Source organism: Acomys russatus, chromosome 2, assembly GCF_903995435.1.
Source record: "Acomys russatus chromosome 2, mAcoRus1.1, whole genome shotgun sequence".
In the NCBI taxonomy this organism is placed as follows: domain Eukaryota; kingdom Metazoa; phylum Chordata; class Mammalia; order Rodentia; family Muridae; genus Acomys; species Acomys russatus.
Window position 1 is genome coordinate 3,281,984 of NC_067138.1, and position 23,082 is coordinate 3,305,065.

Sequence of the window (23,082 nt, forward strand, 5' to 3'; positions counted from 1 at the left end):
GCCACCACACCCAGCATCTGTCCTTTTTTAATTGTGAAAAATCGTTATGTGACTCGTTTCAGGTTGTGTGGAGGAGAAGATGAGGTGAATTTTATTTTGGCTTCAGAAGCATGGGATTACAGGACTCTGGACTGCCCTCTGCGTCTGTGCTGTCACAGCTCACACAGTTAACAGGAGGAGCTCACCGTCACAGAGCTCCACCTATGGCACAGGCTCCGGGCCTGACTCCCAGGGTGGCATGACAGAGCTCCGGTTCCGCAGAAAAACAATTCCCACTCAATCCATCACCTTCTCCAAATGTGTAAGTCAGCAGAAGTTTTATAAAGATGCTACAACTTAAACCCAAGTTTTAAGAATATTTTCAATTTAATTCGGGCACACCCCTCTTCTTCAACAACAACAACAACAAATATCCTCAAGGTATAGGGTAGTACCTGAAGCAACTACTAGGAGGAGGAGTGGTGTTTTTAAATGGTACTATACAGGCTATTTGCCATTAATAATTCAAAGAAAAGTTCACATACAGACTTTACAAAGGCCCATAAACACTTTAATTTGTTGGTGCTTTGTATGTACTCTATAGGCACTGTGGGCCATGTTTTAAAAGAAATCATGCTTCGTCATTTTCTCTGGCAGTGGCTGGTGTTATATTTACCTGATCCAGGAAGGCTTTCACTAAAGTATCTCTGTGTAAGACATCTTGGAAAATATTCCTAAGAAGAAAACAGTCCAAATATTAAATGATTTTACAGTCAGGTCAAAGTTTGATAAACAGATATATAAGAATACAGATGTGTGCATTTGGAATGCATACTTAGTTTGCATGAGGCCCTGGGTTCAATATTCAGTGCACACAAAATACACGTACGCACAGACACATTCAGTACACACAAAACAAACATAAACACACACACACAGATCCATATTAACTCAAGGGCACGTTTGTATATTACTGGTGTTTTTTTCCTAGCCAGCATAAGTTGAGTATATCCAGGAAGGGCATGTGCCTGCCTAACAATGTGTTTTAGAATCCTCACCCTACAAACTGAGCTCATGTCAACAGATTTTCTATCTATAAATATGAACCAGCAACCCACTAAGTTATTACTACCTCAGCAATGGCTGGCATGTAAAGTCAGCACACAGGTCAGAGCAGACGCTAACGAACAAGACTGTTTTTCCTTCTCAGAGCCCATTCCTGTTCAAAGTTTTCCTTCCATCCTCCCTAGGGTATTGTATTCATGTCAGAGGGAAGAAGTAACGTTTATGACAATAAGCTAAATGAAAATCAAGACTGAGACAGCAGAGATCACAAAACAACTGGATAGGAACAGCAAAGAAGAGGGAAACATGAAGAAGCAAGTAGGAAAGTTCCACGGGTTTCTTGGTCTTGGGAGACGAGTGGACCACGCTAGAGAAAGAAACCAAGAGGGCAGGCCAGCATCTCATGGTTGTGGGTGGGGCGGGGCAGGCCAGCATCTCATGGTTGTGGGCGGGGCACTGATGGCACATCCACTACGGTTTGTAGATGGACGCCTCAGGACTCGGTAAATCCATTTCCAATTTCTGTTTTACTGAATGAGAATCTGGATTGCAAAAAAGCTGCAAAGGCAAGATGATCTCCAAGGACAACTCGCTCTTTAATGTATCATCGGTGACTGCTTTTATTGTAAAAAGGTTAAAATTAAAAATAACTTAGCTGGGTCTGGGCGTGGTGGCGCACACCTTTAATCCCAGCACTTGGGAGGCAGAGTGAGTTCAAAGGCCAGCCTGGTCTACAAAAGCCAGGGCTGCACAGACAAACCTTGTCTTGCAAACAAACAACAATAACAACAACAACAAAAACTGAGCTGGGGATGTCACTCAGTGGTTAAGCAATTCCCCAACGGGTGTGAATCTCTGATTTTGAAACTTTAGACCTCTCAGACTTAAAAGTGAGTATTATTTAAAATATGCTGATATTATCACGAGTCCACAGTAACAGAAGATAAGATACAGATTTGTGGTTGAAAATATTTTTGACAATTTTATATTCAAAACATTTATTTAGAACTAGAAATAAAATTCTAAAATTCATGACATCATTTTGTCATGCTAGAATAACTCAAATCAGCCACACATAATCAAAAACAAAAACACTAACAGGGTTCAAATCCACTTAAGCGGACTACATTTTCAGAGAAGATAGGCTAAGCAATCAACTAAGTGGACAGGTCCTGAAGTACATTGGTGATGAGGAAGATGCTAGCACGCAGACTCTGTGAGGAAACGTCCACATGTTTTCCAAGACTGCCCGTATGTGAACTAGTGACATAAAATTTCAATCTGACCAATTCCTCTCAAGTGTTTAAGCAATGGCAAGCGCTCAGGAGAGCTGAGCAAGTTCTCACTCTGCAGCTATATGCTGGCCCTTGAGCATCATGCTTTTGTGTTGAGTACCAGGTCTCTTGTTTTCTTGCTCAGAGACATGGGACACACCCTTCACTCCAAATTTACTGCTGCCGGAAACCCTCCAAGCCACATGACCACAGGTCACATATTCCAGTGTATTCTGAGGACCAGCAGGAGCTCACGGGCCTTAACTGATTCAAGAGAACAGTAACACTGCATCACGATTCTTCTCAGACTTTACAAGACCATTTGAATGATTTCTTGAAGTTTTATAATTAAAGACCATAATTTTTCTCCTACTCAATCTACACTTAATTATTGCCTTTTTCTTCGCTGATCATATTTCTGGTAAGAAATAAATGGCGAAATATAAAATGCACAGGAAAAGTCAACTGTTCTTTTTTCTGTGTTTCATATTCACACCAAAAAAAAAATTAGGATTACTTCATTTTAACATACAAGAGTGTTGAACAAAGATTACATATGAAATTCTGAGCAGTAGGGCAGCACTTTCTGACTAATAATTATGAACCAGGAACTTCACTAAGTAACTAGGCCAGCCTATATTTGCTAAGTATTTATTTTAAGAGGAAATCTTAACCTATAATAGAGGAGATAATATCTTTTGTTTGTTTTTGTTTTTCGAGACAGGGTTTCTTTCTGTAGCCTTGGCTGTCCTGGAGCTCACTCCGTAGATCAGGCTGGCCTCAAACAGATCTGCCGGCCTCTGCCTCCCTGAATGCTGGGATTAAAGGTATGCTCCACCATTGCCCAGCTGAGGAGAAATCTTAAGAAATGAAGATTTAGGTTAGGTATGGAGGCATATGCCTTTAATTCTAGCGCTTGGGAGGCAGAGGCAGGTGGATATCTGTGAGTTTAGGGCTAGCCTGATCTATATTATATAGTGAGTTCCAGGCCACCTAGGGCTGCCCAGTGAGACTCCATCTATAAATGATAGTAAGGAGAATTTAAAAGTTAAAAAATAAAGAAAAAGTGGCTGATTAAATTCTCCCAGCATTGGCCGGGCGTGGTGGCACATGCCTTTAATCCCAGCACTCGGCAGAGGCAGGTGGATCGTTGTGAGTTCGAGGCCAGCCTGGTCTACAAAGTGAGTCCAGGATGACCAAGCCTACACAGAGAAACCCTGTCTCGAAAAACCAAAAAAAAAAACAAAAACAAAAAAAAACCAAAAAACCACCACCACCAACAACAAAAAAACTCCCAGCATTATTATGCTTGTTATATTTCTTTCCTTTTAAATACAACTTGTGTTATTTTCACTCATAAATGACAAAAATTTTATGTTGTTTGACAATGACACCTAAGGCCAAGGGTCACGTACAAGTCAGGAGTAAAGCTTTCGTCCGTGTAGATGATGGTGTCCTGAGCCATGTCCTCTTCTGACGTCGCCCTCCAGAAGGCTGTCAGCTCTGATCTCATGTATCTGCGTTGGTTATAAATATGTTCGTGACAGGGCGGCATCTGCTTGACAGTATTGACATCCACGTCAATGTGCGTGGTGGGGTACGGGGCATACATAACTTGCCGGAAAGGCAGTACAAAGCTTCCAGTTGCATCCTGTCAAAATGAAGAGGAAACTTACTGGCCACATGCCAAATGAGAGAAGCAATCTTTAGTATAATGTGATAATCTAAGAGATGCACAGCCCTGTGTATCTGGTACAGGACTTGTTCAGAAATAACATTCTAATTGCTATATGAAAATCCAGTCACTATAGGTTGTGTTTACAGTGAAAGAAAGATAATATTTACCGCTATAAAAGTGGGTCAGAACATGCCAGGTGTAATCCAACTGTAGGGTGTGGGCACTGAAGAAAATATACACAGCAGAAAAAGACTACAAAGATCTGTGTTAAGCATTAATGGTGATTATTTGCTGACCTGTACAATTGTGATTGCCTTTCTTTCTCAATTGTTTTATCTTCTTTCTGTAGGCAAGCCTGTAAGGCATTTTCTTAATTAGTGAGTCATGAGAGAGGGTCCAGCCTATGGTGGGTGGGGACACCTCTGGGCTGGTGGTCCTGAGCAAGCTGTGGAGAGCAAGCCAGTGAGCAGCGCCCCTCCATGGCCTCGGCATCAGTTCCCACCTCCAGGTTCCTGCCCTGTGTGAGTTCCTATCCTGACTTCCTTTGGTGATGAACTGGCATGTGGGAGCAGAAGTTGAGTAAACCCCTTAGTCCACAACTTGCCCTGGTCATGCTGTTTCCTCACAGCAATAGTGACCCTGACCATGACAACATGGTCACCTGACCATGGCATCAGGATAGTGGCCTCAGCCTGAAGGGCTGGCCAGGGTCCCCAGAAGGACCTATATACTTTGAATCATCACTCACTATCACCTCCTAGTGACCCACTAGCAAATTCTATGCTTCCAGCTCCTGAGATGCTAAATTCTGCTGGCCCAGGAGTTTTAGTTCAAGTGCGAGGAGTGCTCCTGCTGGGAGCCACAACAAATACTCCCTTGAACTGGAAGCCTAGATTTTCCTCCTGCAACTTTGGGTTTCTGATGCCCTTAAGTCAACAGACTAAGGAAGGAGTAACAGTGTTAGGAGGGGTGACTGGTCCAGGTCACCAAGGAGACAGTCTCTCCACAATGGAGGTAAGAAAGATTATGTCTGGAGTGCTCCTTCAGGGCATCTGTGGGTGCTACCATGTCCTGTGATTTCAACCAATGAGAAACTACAGCACCTCAATCCAGGCAGGATGACAAAGGACAGGGGCCTGTCAAGAATGAAGGTATGGGTCACTCCTCCAGGAAAAGAGCCAAGACCTGATGAAGTTCTTGCCAGGGGAGGAAATCCAAGATGGTTTAGCAGAGAAAGGTAGTTTTAAATACTACATTGCTAAGGTCATGTGACCAGATGCAGAAAAGTGGATTATAAGTGACATGAGAATTTCTGTCACATTTTGTTAGAATTGTATCTGTATAGATATTTCTGTTTTCTTTTAAAAAAAGATTTATTTATTATGTACACAGTGTGCATTAGATGCCATAATAGATGGCTGTGAGCCACCATGTGGTTGCTGGGAATTGAACTCAGGACCTCTGGAAGATCAGTCAGTGCTCTTAACCACTGAGCCATCTCTCCAGCCCTTATTTGTATTTTCTTCCTTCAATTTCTTTATATGTGATATAACATCAATTAAGAGAATAGCAATGGTTATCATATTTAAGTTTGAGATATTTAAACAATGTCCCTCAAAGGACATTGCCACCTACTGGAAATTTACAGTGAGTTTGCAGATGTCATGCTTCGGTGTTATGATACCCTGGTCCTTGTGTTCATCTGGGAGTTAAGCACGGCATGACGTAGGTGATGTGACGGTGTGTCAAGCTGGCAGGGGTGGACTTGTGATGGTTAGCTTTGGTTGTCAATTTGACAACATCTGGAGCTAAAACCCAAATATGGAAGGCACATCTGTGAGACATGTTTGCTTAATCTGAAATAGAAGATCCACTTCTGGGCTGGAGAGATGGCTCAGAGGTTAAGAGCACTGTCTGCTCTTCCAAAGGTCCTGAGTTCAATTCCCAGCAACCACATGGTGGCTCACGAACATCTATAATGAGGTCTGGTGCCCTCTTCTGCTGTGCAGGTCTACATGTGGGCAGAGCACTATATACATAATAAATAATTCTTAAAAAAAAAAAAAGATCCACTTCTAATCTGGATCCTGGAGTTAGGAAGACCTTCCTTTAATTCATATTATTTGAGCTAGGAAAAGACGTACCATTTAAAAATATACTGAATCCAGATCTACTCTGGGCATGCCTTCTGCTGCAGGTCTACATAAGGGCGTGGAAAGAGGAAGCTTTTGTTCTCTGCCGCGTTGGCCTTGCCCTGCTAGCAAGACCAGTCCTTCACTGACACTGGAGCCTGCTTCTTCAGGATTCCAGTGTGTACTGCAGACCAACTGAGACATCCAGCCTTGTGGACTGAGATTCTGTTCATCGCCAGCCATTGTTAGAGTAGCTGGACTGAGGCTGAGAGTCATTCTAATAAATCCCCTTTATATATATGCATATATATTCTATAAATTTCATTACTCTAGAGATCCCTGATTAGTACACATACACATGTCCCATTAACATCGTATTTGCGGGGTACAGTGTGACATTTCAGTACATGCAAAGAAAGTGTGTGATTCAGGGTGTCATACCTATCACCTCATATAGTTATCATTTTCTTTTGTTAGGAACATTCCAAATCCCCTTAGCAGCTGTTCTGAAAAATAAAACTAGAGCTGGGGCGATGGCTCGGCAGGCAAAGTGCTAAATGGGGTACAAACATGAGGGCCCCCCATGTGTTAGGATTTCTAGCACCACATAAAAGTCGCCTACAGCAGCCTGTGCCTATAAGCCAGTGTTGGGGGATGGCGTGGACAGGCAGATCTAGTCAAAGTCAGCCCAGGTTTAGTGAGAGACCCTGCCTAAGAGAAACGTGGTAGACTTAGAGTCAGACACCCTATATCAACCTCTGGCTTACCCGCCCTACTCTAAGAAAAACACAATAGACTGTCACAATTCTTCTACAATGCTATAGAACACTGCAAGTTGTCACTGTATGCAACTGCAGCCCTAAGCCTCTCCCTAGCCTCGCCCCAGCACACTTTCTAAGTTCTGGTAATCTCTATTTTACCCTCTACTTGTATGAGATAAACGTCTTAGCCTTTACATATAAATGTTAACATATAGCATTTATCTTTCTCTGTCTGGCTTATTTCACTTAACACAATGTCCTCTACTGTCAGCCATGTTGCAGCAAACTACAGACTTTCCTTTTTGTGATTAAATATCCCATTGCGCCTATGTGCCATTTGTTTTTCATCCATTTGTTTGTGGATGGGCTAGCTATGGTGAACAGTGCTGCAATAAAGATGGAATGCAGGAGTTTCATCCATGTACTTTATTTCTTTAGGACCTGTCCAATGGCGAGAGAGCTGGATCATATGTCTAACTGTTTATTCATTGATTAAGGTGCTGAACCTTTGTGTTGCAGGTGAGTGCTCTACCACTTCTGGTTTTTATTTACACTGCCATACTTAATAATTTAAATTCCCCAGGGATGTGACCCGTATCCTTTCCCTACATCCTTGGAAGCATTTGTAACTTTTTGTCCTGATAGTGTCCATCTAACTGGGGTAATATCTCACTGTGGTTTGAATTTACCTTACACATAGCAATGCTGAGCACTGCTTCATATATTTATCAGTTATTTTAATATCTTCTTTGGAGATGTCCACCCATTAGTCTACTTGCTCATTTTCTGTGTTGAGATACTTACATTAACCTGTCTGATGAACTGTTCACAATTATTTTATCTCGTCCCATAGGCTAGCACTTCCCTCTGCTGCTTGCTTTCTTAGTTGTGTAAAAGCTTTTCAGTTTGATGTAATCTGTCAAGTTTTGGTTTCCTTCATTATTTATGATTTTTGGATTATACTAAAGAAAAATTTTTTCCCCAGATCAATGTGCCCAAGCATCTCCTACGCTTTCTCCTATCACTTGTGTATAGGATGTCAGATTTAAAGTCTGACTTAGCTTGATTTGTGTCTGGTAAGAAGGAGCCGCTTTCGCTTTTCTTCACGGATGTCCAGTTCCCAGAAGCACCATGCACAAGCCCCCCTCTTCTCTGGTGTCCCAGAAGCACCATGCACGAGCCCCTTTTTCTCTGGTGTCCCAGAAACACCATGCACGAGCCCCCTTTTCTCTGCTGTCCCAGAAGCACCATGCACGAGCTCCCCCACCACTTTCTCTGGTGTACACTCTGACATAACCATGAGAACTCAGTCTCCACAACTCTGAGGATTCAAATCTGGGTCTCTGATTCTGTCTCATTAGTTCTGTCATGAAGTCAGGCATTTCCATGTACCAGTTTTGCTCTTTGTGTGTAAGACTGCCTTGCCTACTCAGGGTCTACAGATTATCACTAATATGACCAACGACCTGAGAAAATCATCTTTAACTAGGAAATATCTCCTCTGACTCACTGTTTCAGTCTACGGTCATATACTGCCTTACCTTGGGCCTGTGGAGAGGCAGCACAGGGTGGAGCCTGGATGGACAGGGGTGAGGGTGCAGGCCTTCTACACCTCAGACTGCAGCCTTCATGGGCATATTCCCAGCCACTTAATGTCTCATAACTAGGCTACAATTCGTAACACTTCTACTACCTTTTAACAGCAGCACCAGCTAAGATGAAATGTTCAACATAGCTTGTGAGCCTTTGGGGACACGGCAGGTCCAAATGGTAGTAAACTCAGGGTGTTTCTTTCTAGTTCTGTGAAGAAATCTTTGCATCCTGAGAAGGGCCGCACTGATTTTGCAAAAGGCTATGGATCTGGCAGGTGTTTTAGCAGCAGTCTTCCAATCCAGGAATACTGGATGTCTTTCCTTCCTCTGTTTATTTTTATTTCTTTCATCAGGGCCTTTTAATTTCCATAGCAGACACCATTCGCTTCACGGTTAAAGTCATCTCTGGGATTGTTTAGTTGTAGCTACTAGGAATGGCATTGCGTCCTTCATTTCTTGTTCTCAGAAGTTTTATTACTGGCATATAAAAAACCTGACTTTATCTGGGTTGTGCATCCTGCACCCTGACTGAATTTGTCATTTTGAGCATTATTTTGGAAGAGTCTAGGGCATCAAGCATGCTAAGGAAGCATTCTACCACTAAGGTACAGCCTCAGCCCATAGTCTGTTTTTCTGCTTTGGAAAAGACTGAAGACATTAGGCCTGAATAAAAGCCATGAATGTAGAATTATCTGGTCCCTGATCTTCAATAAAGTGATTTCTGTGATGCTCTAATTTGGTATAATGTTGACTGTAGGTCTGTTGACTATAGGTAGCCTTTGCTTCACAGATGTAGGAATGTTTCTTGGATATGTTTATTTAGGGTACCTATAACAGTATTGCTTTTGTTTTGTTATGCTTACATACTTAAGAATAACTATGAGAGAACCATGCAGTGATCATGAAGGCTATTTATTTATGGCTGTATGTGTGTATGTGTATATACATGTATATGAGTGTTCACATATGTCGAGTATACATGTGTATATAGGTATACATGTATGTTTTTATGCATGCATGTGGAAGACTAAGCCTCATGTCAGTAATTTTGTTTGACTGCTTTTCCACTTTACTCTTTTTTTTTTCTTCCTGGTATAAAGGAAGATTATTGTGGAAAAGGGGGAGGGTGCCTGGGAGCCCATGACAAGAGAGAGAAGGGGGCAGGGAGGGAGAGAAAGGGGCCACCCATGACCGATGGGGTAGGGGATAAGAGGGAGGGAGAGGAGAGAGACAGAGGGAGGGAGGGAGAGAGAGAGAGAGAGAGAGAGAGAAGGAATGCACAAGGGGACAGAGGGAGAACAGAGAGATTAGCCTTTATTTTATTTTGAAGTAGGGTCTCTCAAAGCTTGCTGGAAAAAATTTTGCTTCTACTTAATTATTGAAAAAAATTGATAATTTGTATTTATCTGTTTTGCTTCTTAGAAATAAATTTTCTATAAACTTTAATATAAGAATTAAAAATATAAGTACTAGAAATAGACATATTGCATAAGCTTTAAAAACATTTTAATTTCTTAAAATGAAGAAGTGATACATATTCAAATCTACTCAGTAAGCAACAGAAACATTACCATTTCAGAAGCTCAGTCTAATTCAAGCATGTATTAAAAACAAAACAAAACAAAACAAAAAACCCAAAAAACAAACAAACAAACAGACAAAAAACACTGAAGCTAGACACGCAGCTAGAGGGAAGCAAGTGAAATACAAACACTATCCCACGGTGTTTCGTAAGTCCATAAGACATAGGCTCCATGGTCAGAACTATTACAAGAAAGCAGGCCCCAGACAATTAGAAACATGGCAGTGGCCGGCGAGATGCCTCACTCGTGTAATCCCAGCACTTGGGATGCAGAGGCAGGAGGATCTCTGTGAGTTCGAGGCCAGCCTGGTCTACAAAGTGAGTTTAGGACAGCCCACTCTATACAGAGAAGCCCTGTCTCAGAAAAACAAAAAACAAAACAAAACAAAAATACCCCTCCAACCCCAAAAACATGATACATTAAATGCCAACAACATACTTTACAAAGCTCCTCAGTAATTATTTTTAAAATTCATTTTTACTTGTCCCTTCAGCTTTGCTCACGGAATGGCGAGCGTACCTTTAGCAGGCCTTGTACGAACAGTCCCGACTCATACTTAAAAGACGGCTCTGCTTCACAGAGTCTGGAGCATTTCCTCTCTGCTGGAGTCAGGAAAAGGCATAGAGTTCTCACTATCTGGAGGAGAAAAGTCGGCACTGAGATGTCGAAAACACCACTCTTTGCTTAAGAAAGACATTTAAACAGAAATTTCTGTTGCCATCACTGAAACGGCAGGCAACAAGTGTCTCTTGCTTACCTTAACAGGGCACGGGCAGAGCACAAACTGCTTACAGAGGGATTTTGTGGTCACTTAGGTTTAGGAAGCGGTTGGTAAACTGATTGCATGGTATCTCAGAACTTGCTATATTTGAATAAATATTGTTTTTAAAGTGGCCAATATTCATTGTTTCCCAAATTTATTTGACCTTGGAACCTTTATCTCAGTGAGAAATAACAACCTAATGAAGCAATTGACCGTCTCCCCACCTGGCATCAACTGCTTCTCAGGTGAGAAAATAGCTCTGGAGACAGGAGGGAACTATTGTCTGATGCAAAGTGACAAATCCCATTACAATGAACAGCAGGGGCTGTGTAAAACCTTCTGCAGAGTGGGCTGCAGAGATGGCTCAGAGGTTCAAAGTACTGGCTGCTTTTCCAGAGGTCCTGAGTTCAAATCCCAGCACTCACATGGTGGCTCACAAATGTTTATAATATGATTTAATGCCCTCTTCTGGTGTGCAGGTGTACATGCAGGCAGAGCACTGTATACATAATAAATAAATAAATAAATCTTAAAGGAAAAAAAAAACAACCTTCCGCAGAAAGCTCTATTACTCCATTGGGAACAATGAATGTGCTGGTGGTTAGAAATCGCTGATGGTAAGAACAGCTGACCGAGAGCTGTAGAGGGAAAAGGAAAAAGGCGTGCAAATGTGCGGGAACTCTGACCAAAGCCAGAGACAGCGGGAAGACCGAGGTTTTCAACTAGAGTGGTGACAACTTGTGCTCAAAATAAAAAGAGAAAAGGCAAGCTATTCAACCTAAAAGAAGATGAAAGATGGAAAAATGTTTAATAAATGAAACCCAAACATGGAGCCTTTCTTCCTTCAAAAAGCCACCAAGGGAGCTAGAGAGATGGCTCAGTGGTTAAGAGCACAGTCTGTTCTTCCAGAGGTCCTGAGTTCAATTCCCAGCTACCACATGGTGGCTCAGAACCATCTATAATGAGATCTGGTGCCCTCTACTGGTGTTCAGGTATGCATGCAGGCAGAACACTGTATATGTAATAAATAAGTACATCTTTTAAAAAGTCACCAAGATGAACTCTCCCCTGTGGAACCCAAGGCTTTCAGCATCTCAAGTGGATAGCTACTTTTTGGGGTCACACATAACAGTTCTAAATGCCTAGGTTTAGTATTCTCTCATAAATGGCTGAATAAGATACACACACACACACACACACACACACACTTGGCAAATTAAAGTTTATTTAAATACACAGGCTGGCTCTCAAAAAAAAAAAAAAAAAAAAAAAAAAAAAAAAAAAAAGACATACAACTTTGTAAAGCATATAATTATCCCCAGCATCTTTACATGTAAAACTTTTTGAAGAGAAATTAGGTTTGTTACAATTGATATGAATGTGTATTTACATGTCTTTAGTGTCTGTAAAGACAGCTGTTGACTTTGGGCACTAACCACGAAGAAGTATTTGATCACTTATCTTGGCTCCCCAAGTGTCTATCTTTTTAGGGAACTACCCTGAACCATATTCTGAGAAGGTAGTTTTGTGCTGTCAGACATGCCTACGTCCAAGCTCATATCTCTCAGTTCACCACTGACTTTTCTATACCTTCTCTGACAACAAGGGAATTAATTCTGTGTGTGTTCCCCACAGTGTACATGGTCATAAACTCACAGAGTTTGCACTAATCATCTTCAGAAGCTCAATGAGCTATTTAATTTGCTCTTTTAGCCTATCTCCTTTTTGTTACTCTCAAATATTTATCTTAATATAAAGTTGTGTGTAATCACTCTGTACTTCATGATATTTGCCAATGTTTCCTATTACCTCACAGGAATAAAAACAACAACTGGGAAACAGAAAGAAAAACAGTTGAAAAACATCTCATTTCAAGGCCAGGCAAGGTTGTGCTTGCCTTTTTTTTTTTTTTTTTTTTTTTTTTCCCTTTTTCCTTTTTGGTTTTTTGAGACAAGGTTTCTCTGTGTAAAAGCCTTGTTTGTCCTGGACTCACTTTGTAGAACAGGCTGGCCTTGAACTCATAGATATCTGTCTGCCTTTGCCTCACGAGTGTTGGGATTACAGTCGTGCACCACCATGCCTGGCCATGGTGCTTGCTTTTAATCTCACTACTTGGGAAGAATAGGTAAGTAGATTGTGGTGGGTTTGAGACTAACCTGCCCAGTCTATATAGTGAGACCCTACCTCAAGAAAAAAAAAAAAAAAAAAAGAAACAGAAAAAGAAAAAGAAAAATCTCATTTAAAATTTTTTCTCAAAACAATTTATGATACAACTGGGAATTATCAAACTTAAAGTAGTGACTAAAGACTTACTCATTTTATTAAGAGTCATTTTTGCTAGAGGGTGTCAAGTGTAATTTTGTAAAATTACATTGCTTCCTTATACTATTAGGCTATTTCAACTGCAATCTAATATTTAAGTGATAATTCATGATATGCTGGTAGCATTCAAAGTCAGATCATATTTGAACCATAAAATGAGTTACCTTATTGACTTTCTCTGCACTGCTGCCTACTACGACCGAACAGCCACAGGTCTGCAGATGTGAGCTGATGGCACTGTAGGTTAATGAAGACATTGGCAGGGTTACAACGTCACGAATGAGAGAAAAATAAACGAGCTTCAAATAACACTGAATAGCTTTACTTGACAAACACTGGATCTATCTGTATGATGTTATCTTTTATTTGTGAAGGGTTTTTCATTTTCTGGGGACTTTCACAGATATCACATTATCTTACGACAACCCGGGGCCGGAGTGCTGGCTCCCTGGTTAAGAACACTCTTGCTGCTCTTGTGTAGAAGGTCCAGAGCCCACATGGTGACTCCCAACCATCCAAAGCCCTGTCCTGCCATCTGCAGGTACCAGGCACAGGCACACATAAAACTAAATACATTTTAAAGAAAAAGATACCCAAGTTAGTCAATAAAATGCCATCACTTTATAGTCATTTCTTTAAAGGCAAAGAACACTGAAAACACTATGGAAGTGGCTGACGCTAACCAACTCTGAAGCGCTTCCGAGTTAAGCCATTAAGACCTTTATGTCAAGCACGTTCACACTTGGTATTTCCCTGTGAGCTTTAGGGAACAGAATGCAGACCCTTAAAAAAGACTTATTCACGTCTCATTTTTTAAAACAAGAGCTGTGACAGTGTGCCACTGTAAAGGAGACAACAGGAATGGGCGGAGGAGGCTGCTCGGTAAGTCTGGCAAGTCCCCTTCCTGTCTTTCCTAGAGCAAATATAAGCAAAACACGGCAGCCACTGGCTACTCGGTGAGCTGATGTGCCTGGCACTGTCTGAGCTTTATATGACTCATCTCAGTTGGTGCCATAAGAAAATGGAGGTACAGCTCCTCACAGCTACAGCTCCTCACAGCTACAGCTCCTCACAGCTACAGCTCCTCACAGCTACAGCTCCTCACAGCTACAGCTCCTCACAGCTACAGCTCCTCACAGCTACAGCTCCTCACAGCTACAGCTCCTCACAGCTCCTCACAGCTACAGCTCCTCACAGCTACAGCTCCTCACAGCTACAGCTCCTCACAGCTACAGCTCCTCACAGCTACAGCTCCTCACAGCTACAGCTCCTCACAGCTACAGCTTCATATAGCTTCAGCAGGTCGATCCAGTTGTAACCCAGACAGTCTGGTTTTAGAGCCCATCCTCTTAGGTATTAAATTCCATCATTAGGTGAAAAAAAAAAAAAAATCAGTCTGAAATATGAATGATTTCCATTTCTAGACCTAAATAAGAATTCACAAAAATCTACAATGCAACTGAATTTGATAGGCTCCAAAGCATTATATTTAATGAGAATTACAAGAAGCAGATCTAAACAAAAGACCGGAACTTTGCTGGGTACTCTGGAAACTCGGCTTCTTCAGACCATGGAAGGAATAAGACCAGATAAGTCACAGTACATGTAAGCAACACTTTGAATGTGCAGTGCTGTCCCTAAATAATTGGAATAAGTAGTTACTCTATTACTTTTCCCCATTAAATCTTGTCACAGGTGAGCATTAAGATTTTTATCTGCTTTACTACGCATTCAGAAAAAGAAGTAAAATTCTTACTTGAGAAGAAAGCCTTCGTGACAGCTGTCACCAATGTCATCATCATTGAGCACTGTGTCAGCTATCTAGAAGGCAAATGCACAAAATTAGTCTGTTTAGAGTGTTGAGAGAACTCTTATAATAAGTGTGCTGAAGTCTAGAGTGAACACGACAGTGCACTCTTGTTACGAGCATCATGAGTCCCTATAAAATGATGCTGTGCAGGGACTTTTCAGTAGATTAAGGGGAAGTTGGCCGGGCAGGTTAAACAACTGTTTCCAACTTCCCCTTCTTAGTTCCAGAATCAAGAGGCCGAGCAAGCGTTAGGAGCATTGCCTCAAGATGTTTTACACGTGGAAAGTGTGCGACTGATCAAAGAACTGGCTGAGAAGCTGGCTCAGTGCTTCAGAGCACTGGCTGCTCTTCAGAGCACCCCCACACACTAACATATGCACTCGGCAGCTCACAACTGTCTGTAACTCCAGTCCCTGGGGGATCTGACGCCCTCTTCTGGCCTCCGGGGCACTGCCTGCACATGGTACACAGACACACATGTAGGGAAACACTCACACACACAAAACAAAAAGGGACATGAGACACCACTGACGCCTCGTTGGCACACTGCTGTTCAAAAGCACTCTATCAACACTAATACCTTCTACAGAAGGCTGGAGTCTCCTCTTCTAGGAGGTACAAAAGGGGAGATGTAGTGAAACAAACTGTTTAATTTTACCGTATGATTGCTCAAAAAACCTGTTTGGTCAGAAAATTCAGAATTTTATCTGTGCTTACTGGATTAAAGCTGACACCTTACACTATTAAGAAGATTAACACACATAGACACACAGCCACACAGACACAGACACACACAGACACACACACACACACACACACTAATCGCCCAAGGGAATCCATAAAGGATTCAGACGCCCCATGGCACTTACATCTATCTCCTCAGGAACACTGTGTGACTTCATAGATGCAAGCAGCTCCATCACGGGAATGACTTCTCCAGTCAGCATGGGAATGATGCTCTGACCCTGGACCAAACATAATGACGTGAGGGACCCCAGTGTGGGCGAGCCAGACACGAAAGACATTCAAGTGCAGGCAGAGAGTAGAACACCCTTGGTGGGATGTGCTCAGCAACGCCTCCCAAAGCCTCCCCAATCAGAAACAGCTGTCAAGAATGTTTATGCTCTTTGGCTTTTCTTCCTTTCTTTCTTTTTACTTTTTGTTTGTTTTTTGAGACAGGGTTTCTCTGTAATAGCTCTGGCTGTCCTGGAACTCATTCTGTAGACTGGGCTGGCCTTGAACTCATAAAGATCTGTCTGCCTCTGCCTCCCAAGTGCTGGGATTAAAGGTATGCGCCACCACTGCCCAGCTGATAAATAAATCTTTTTTTTGTTGTTGTTTGTTTGCTTTTTGTTTTTTGAGACAGGTTTCTCTGTACAGCCTTGACTATCCTGGACATGTAGAAAATTTGATTATTTCAACAATTCATCTTACAGTAACTTCCAGAATAAACCTGCCATTGTTTCTGTTTTTTAGGGTAATTGCTGAACTGTCTGTTTACAAATACAATTAAGACATAGAATTCAACAATGCATGTCGAATTTCCTTCCTTGTTAAGTGATTTTGCCAGATGACAGATGTGAGGACCCAAACTAACATGGCTGGAGCTGTCTCAGAACGCTGTGCTATCCTGGAGCAGTGTGAAGAGCCACCATGGTGCTGTTGCAAGCACATTACATCAGCAGCACAAATATAAAGCCTCTCATCCTTTTCAGAAAGGCAAGCTTGATTCTCCCCTTGGGTTCAGCCATTTGCAGCACTTTAGACGTGGACTCCCATACATCTGTCATTGTCATGAGTGAGTGAACAGCCTCCCTGGAGCTCAGCAAAACCTTACAGGACAAGCGCAGAAGGCTGACCCTCCCAGGCCCGTGTTCCTTCATGTGTATCTGTAACTTGAACTTCTGTGGGACAGCGTCCCCCGCCCCTTAAAATCTTTCTAGCTTATCCTCAGTGTACTTTCCTCCCGACATGGAAGCTGGGGATAACGTTTGCAAGGATGGCCCTAAGAGCAGAAACTCAACCTAGTAAGTACTGAACTTTCACTTTCCGAAAGGAAGTCTCACTAAGTGGAAAAATTTTGTTTGGTTCTAAATTTCCTTGTGTTGAGATGACTCTCCCTAATTACACCAGAAATACAGTTCAGAGGTTGGTGATAGTGCCTTTATTCTTGGAGACCCTGCTTATCGGTCAATAAGAAGTAAAGATTAGATTTTAACCCTTTAGTGTCAGGTCTTAGCTTAGATTATTTCATATGGCCTGAAAAGCTGTTACCGTAGTTTTTGGACTATAAGACGCACCTGACATAAGATGCACCGTTTTAGAGCAGTAAAATAAGAAAAACAGTAAAAACAGAAATCGGACCACAAGGCGCGCGTGTGTGTGTGTCACAGAGGCTAGGCAAATATTTTACCACTATATCCGCAAACCCTCAGAAATACTTATTATTATTGTCATTTTTTTCTTTAGAAATACTTATTTTTTAGGTCTCATTCTGTTTAGTCATGCTAAGGAAGATGAGAGTATAGGCCACAGAGCCGTGTTTAAAGACTGGAGCTTTACAAGGAGAAGTGTGAGGGTGGGTGGCATGCCGGGCTAATGGGAAGAAGTGACCCCTTCCTGGTGGGGAGTCCCCTCCTCGACTGTGCCTGCTCTACCCTGAAATGGCTGGCATTTAATTTTTACCTGGGAAAGCCATTTCATCACAATCCTGTTTTTAAAACTCCAGTGTCCCTCAGGTCGTAAAGTGCTGGAGGATAAAGGCAGCACCTTTCCCTGGAGGCCATGCTGCTAGAAGTCCGAATAGTAATAAGATAAAGGGTGTTCCTGGCAAACTTGAACATGCAAACAGACAAATCTGCCATGGAACACAGTCTGAGTTTAAAACCAACAACCAAAAGCACTAGACAGCCACCTCTGGTGTGTGCCCACTCCCTTCACACTGCAGCTTCTGTGAAAACAGCTGCAGAAGGAATACCTTGTAAAAATTGCATGTGCACAGGGCTTGCACAGGTCTGAAGAAGATGGTCTCAGTGCTGAGGGAAGTGGACACACGCCCACATCCCTGACCCGGAAGCTATCTCCACCTGATAACCGCTCACAAATGAAAACTCATTTTCTCCAAAAGTCTCACTGGGCATACACAGCACTCCTATGGCCAACACAAAGCACAGTAATGGCATTTTTGGAAGTTCTTTACTCACAATACTATGTCAGGGATTTTTTTTTTCCTTACATACATTTCCAGTTTTGTGTTTTTATGAAATCTCTCTGTATACAAGTGTGTGTGTCTGTGTCTATCTGTGTTTCTTGAGCTTTTTCTTTGGCTCTTTTTTATTCTATTTATCTTGTCCTATTCTGGTTTGTTTTTATCTAATTTTACATAAATAATTTTTATTAATTATTATTTTAGATGTCTGTTTATATCCTAATGAGAGGGAGAAAGGACAGGTATAGATTTGGATGGGTGGACATTCTGGGAGGAGCTGGGAGTGGGGAAGCCATAATCAGAATATACAGTATTAAAAAACTATCTTTAATTAAATAAATAAACTGCGTGTAATTTCTTACTTTCACTAAGAGTAAATGATCCCAAACTTATTCTGGCAGATTAAAAAAGGGTGGCCAAATATTTATTTGTAGATGTAATTATTATTATTATTATTTTTTAAATTCAAGTCTTTAGCTTTAGGCTGCAGAAGTTTTTACTCAGTTCATTCTATACACCTTCTCCAGAATTACTCATTTTCAGGCTCCCTCTGCCAACTTAATGCATCTTCAGGTTGCCACCGAAAGCACCCACCAGCTTTCTACAAACATAAGCAGGGAAAATGTCACTGCCATCATGTGATGTACACGCTACCTGATCCTCCATTCTCTCTGTGCCTTCCAGGACGATTTTCTGAACATTTTCTTGTCTTTCCTAAGAAAAAGAAAATTTAACAAATTCATTTTGATGCTTGTTCATTTTTCAATGTCGATACGTTCTACCATGTGTAGGTTCACAGGAAATACTTTCTATTGCAGGTGGGAAAAAGAATGGAGACAAGGAATTAACCCAACAAGTTCATGCTCTTACACACAGCATAAAATATAATCAAAGCATCATTTATTCTACAGCGGAGATAATGTAGCAGAAAACAGCCCACACACCACCTGCAGCTTCAAAACACCATGATTATACACCACTCAAATCAGACAAGACAGACTTGCATCCAGGAAAAGAAGAATGGTTGTTTTAGTTTGTTTATTTACGGGATCGGATCTCACCAGGTAGAACAGGCTGGCCCTGAACTCAAATCCTTTGCCTCAGTCTTGAGCACTGGGATTACTTGCCCATAATAGCACCTGCAGCTAAACTTCTTGAATATAAATGATTTTTAGTAAGTATGAAATAAGGAAGTCTAAAACAGGTACAACAGAGAAAACTATTCTTTAAAAAATGCTGTTTCCTCTTATAATAGGTTAGAGGTCTTACAAAATTAGTCATGTTTTAATGGACTTTTAGGATAATATTAAACCAGAAAATAGGAAGGAGAATTGGGTTTGTTCTTTAGACACGCTAAGAATGCACAGCAATCAAATATGGGGGAAAACCAGGATCTCCTTTAGCTAAATTTGTAAACTATAAAAAAACAAAAACAACAAACAAACAAACAAAACAAAACAAAACAAAAAACTCCCTAAAATCCACTGAAAAGCCAGAGCTCCTCCAAAACTCATCTTCCATTTGTTACTATGAAGACACGGTCATGAGGCCAGATCTGTCTGAGCCCTGAGACACAAAATCATAGCTGTCTGGTGATAGTTGCATATAATCTCCAAAACTTAAATGTAAACACACCAGGAAAAAAACCACCCTTCTCAAAGGCCAGGTTACCATGGAGAAGCTCACAAGGCCCTTACCTTATGCATCCATATTCTTCCTTTCCGAATGATGTGTGTCAGCCTGTCAACACACACTCTGTGTAGTGGGAGGTAGAAGCTCAGCTCAGCTTGCGGAAGTATGATTGATAGTCCGTAAGTGCTCCGGTCTCCGTTCCAGTTCCCGTCAAAGATTAATGAAACAATAATTACTCCTTTTTCAGATAAGACAAAAAACTTCACATCAATTGCCCCGCTCTCTGCATTTCGAAGAATTTCTCCATTTAGAGTGTGGTTGGCAAGAAAAGTTATTTCTCCGTCACTGAGAAGTACCTGTTCTGTCTTTGGAGCCCAAATGTGCCTCACTCTAGGACCAAGAATATTATCCCAGTAAGCAAAGGTAGCTGCCAGCAATGGTGATTCACCGCTCAGGGCAATCTCTGTCTTGGCAACAGCAGGAGATGGTGGGGGGCAGATGGTCGACATGCCTGCATCCCGGTTCTCACATTATCCAAACGCTTGCAATAGCTAAACAGGGACATACAGAAACAGTCATTAGGTGCAGGCATTTAAAGATGCCCATCCGAACTCCAGTTGACTCAACAATGTTATATACCAATATAAAGAAAGAACAAGCCTTCATTATCTTCAAATGCAGAGCATGCATACAATTCTAATGATTGGATATTTGGTCCCTAAAGCATGTCAACTGAAGAACAAAAACAAAAACAAAAACAAAAAACAGGAAGGGGAGGGGCCTGTGTAAGTGACTAGGACCTTACTTACAAATGGGTACAATTAGGTGAAAGTGGGCCATACTAGGCAAGAATGGGCTGCAATGACTGCTGTGCTTAAGAGGAAGGACAGCGAGAGCCAGGCAGGAACTGGAATGCTGACCATAGACAGCAAGGGTACCATGTGTACCCAGATGTATCACCAGATGTGGTAGTGAGACAGGTTTCCCTGGAGCCATCCGAGGATCATGTTCCTGACAATCACTTGATATTGGCATTAGGCTTAGAGTTCCTACAACTGTGGGAGAATAAACTACTGCTTTTTAAAGCCCCCTAGGGTTTTTCATTGTTGTTGTTTTGTTTTGTTATGGTACTCCTAGAAAATTAAAAAAAGAAAGAAAAGAAAGAAAGAAAAAAAAAAAAAAACCCAATAGCAGAAATATCTTAAAACAGCTAAAATGATGTAAGAGCAAACCAAACAGCAGAACAAACAGCCCTGTCACTCTCAATGACCCCTGGCTTCTGTGGTACCTCTAAAGTCAGTCCAATACTACTGCTTAAAATGTCACTGAAAAGGAAGACAGGTATAAGCAAAGATGTTAGTACACAAGGCAGCACAGCAATGTGCAAGACTTAGATAAGTTGCTAAAAAATGAAAAGTTTCAATGACTCAGAATACACCAGGAAGACAGGCAGGTGAGAAGAGCAAAGCAGCTCACAGCTGATCTGAGCCAGGGTGACACATGTGGATCTTCATGCCAACACATTCCTCTGGTAGAAGAAATCCTACATACTATATGTATAAAATCACAAATACTCCAATTAAAGACATGGAAAAATCCTTATGACAAAATGGTGGGATCTGTGTAAGGTAACAGCACTGGAGGAAGTGAACAGGTGAACTGTGATACACCTTTCTTTGCCTGTATGATTACTTTGGGAGTGAACATTTGATGGATCTATAGTAAAGTGATGTCCGCGTGAGTACTTTCACTTGGACAGCTTGTCTACTGGGCTGGCAAGACCATGCAACGGTAAAGGCTCTTTCTGTCATGCTCAGTGACCTGGATTCAGTCCCTAAGAGCCACATGGAAGGCCACATCAATCCCCTCCAGTTGGCCTGGAAGCTTCATACTGTGGTGCGAGTTCTCTTTTATCTCTATCTTGTCAAGAGAGCTTAAGAGTCTCATGCAAAGGAGCTATTTCTATATTTAGCATGCTGAGTGAGTGTTTTTTATCATATTATGATTAGGGGTACAGAACTTGGCACAACACTTAACTCTATGGAATAGTTTACCCAGAGATTTTGAATGTGCACTTTTTATAAAAATTATTTTATTTTATTATTATGTATACAGTGCTCTGTCTGCATGTACACCTGCAGGCCAGAAGAGGGCATCAGATCACATTATAGATGGTTCTGAGCCACCACATGGTCGCTGGGAATCGAACTCATAACCTCTCGAAGAGCAGACAGTGCTCTCTCTTAACCACTGAGCCATCTCTCCAGCCCTGAATGTGCACTTTTAATTTCAGAAATTCAAGTAGGTAAGTAGGTACTACTTACTTTTTAATATATGTCAATTTAGTAGTCCGAAGACACTAGAATATGTAAGTTGTACAGCTGGTTTAAGATTTTGATTATTTTGGATACAATGGGAAAAGTCAGTTTTCAATGAGGGAATAGAGATGTAATTTGAATCGAAACTGTAATGGTGCTATTGTTGTTGTCAGTAGCAATGGCAAATTGGAGGCCAACATGACAAATTAACTGAACACACAACCATAAAATTATATTACAAACACATTTCGTTCCCATTTTTCTTTTTGTTTGAAAAGGCAAATCATTATATATAATAGCACAATTCAAATATCCCATTCTTATACTGAAAAGAAAAGCACTTTTTTTTTCTTTTAAAAAAAAATTTCTTTTTTTACATATACATTTAGAAAAGCACTTCGTAAAGCAATATCGACCCCAGAACATAATCCTAAAAAGTTATGGGAACCTTTTAACCTGGCTGTGAAAATTAAACTATCCTATGCCATTAATTGTATTTAGCCTCACTCCTCTAATTATAAACAAAAGACTAAGGATCATGTTACACTGTTTGGTTCCAGTGAAGCCTATCCCAACAAAGCGTTGCTTCTTACTCCCTAGAGATGAATTCTAAGACCCCACTGAATGGCTAAATTGCAGAGGGCCCACATGTAATTTACATTTTGTCTAATATAAAGTGCACTTTATAAAACAGGCACAAAGAGATTAATAGTAACGAGTTGTATGAGTGCGGGTTTTTCTGAAATGTCCTACGGGGTTGGATTCTTCCTCCTGTGGTAGCAGGCAGTGATGTGATGATGGGATGGGACGCAGTGAGGCAGATGGCCCAGCCCTCAGCTTCCTGCTGACCTTCTGTGTGCCTGTGTGGATGATCTGGATCACGGGGCTGGATCACAGCCCCAGTGGCTAGACGTCAGGAGGAAACGGTTTTGGAGCTTCCAAGGTGAAAGGCTTCCTGCCCAATT

The 23,082-nt window shown here is 41.5% G+C and overlaps 1 protein-coding gene across 1 annotated transcript in view; it reads right to left on the minus strand.

Annotated features, from left to right (window-relative positions):
• Positions 1-23,082, minus strand: part of C9orf72 (C9orf72-SMCR8 complex subunit) — a 29,224-nt gene that overhangs the window by 2,375 nt on the left and 3,767 nt on the right. The window contains exons 2-9 of the mRNA XM_051157691.1: positions 19,865-20,350; positions 18,822-18,881; positions 15,829-15,924; positions 14,906-14,970; positions 13,314-13,386; positions 10,584-10,700; positions 3,734-3,969; positions 656-713 (exon numbers count right to left, since the gene is read on the minus strand). Coding sequence (XP_051013648.1) covers positions 656-713; positions 3,734-3,969; positions 10,584-10,700; positions 13,314-13,386; positions 14,906-14,970; positions 15,829-15,924; positions 18,822-18,881; positions 19,865-20,308 — 1,149 coding nt within the window. The 5' untranslated portion in view covers positions 20,309-20,350. The remainder of the gene's footprint in view (positions 1-655; positions 714-3,733; positions 3,970-10,583; positions 10,701-13,313; positions 13,387-14,905; positions 14,971-15,828; positions 15,925-18,821; positions 18,882-19,864; positions 20,351-23,082) is intronic.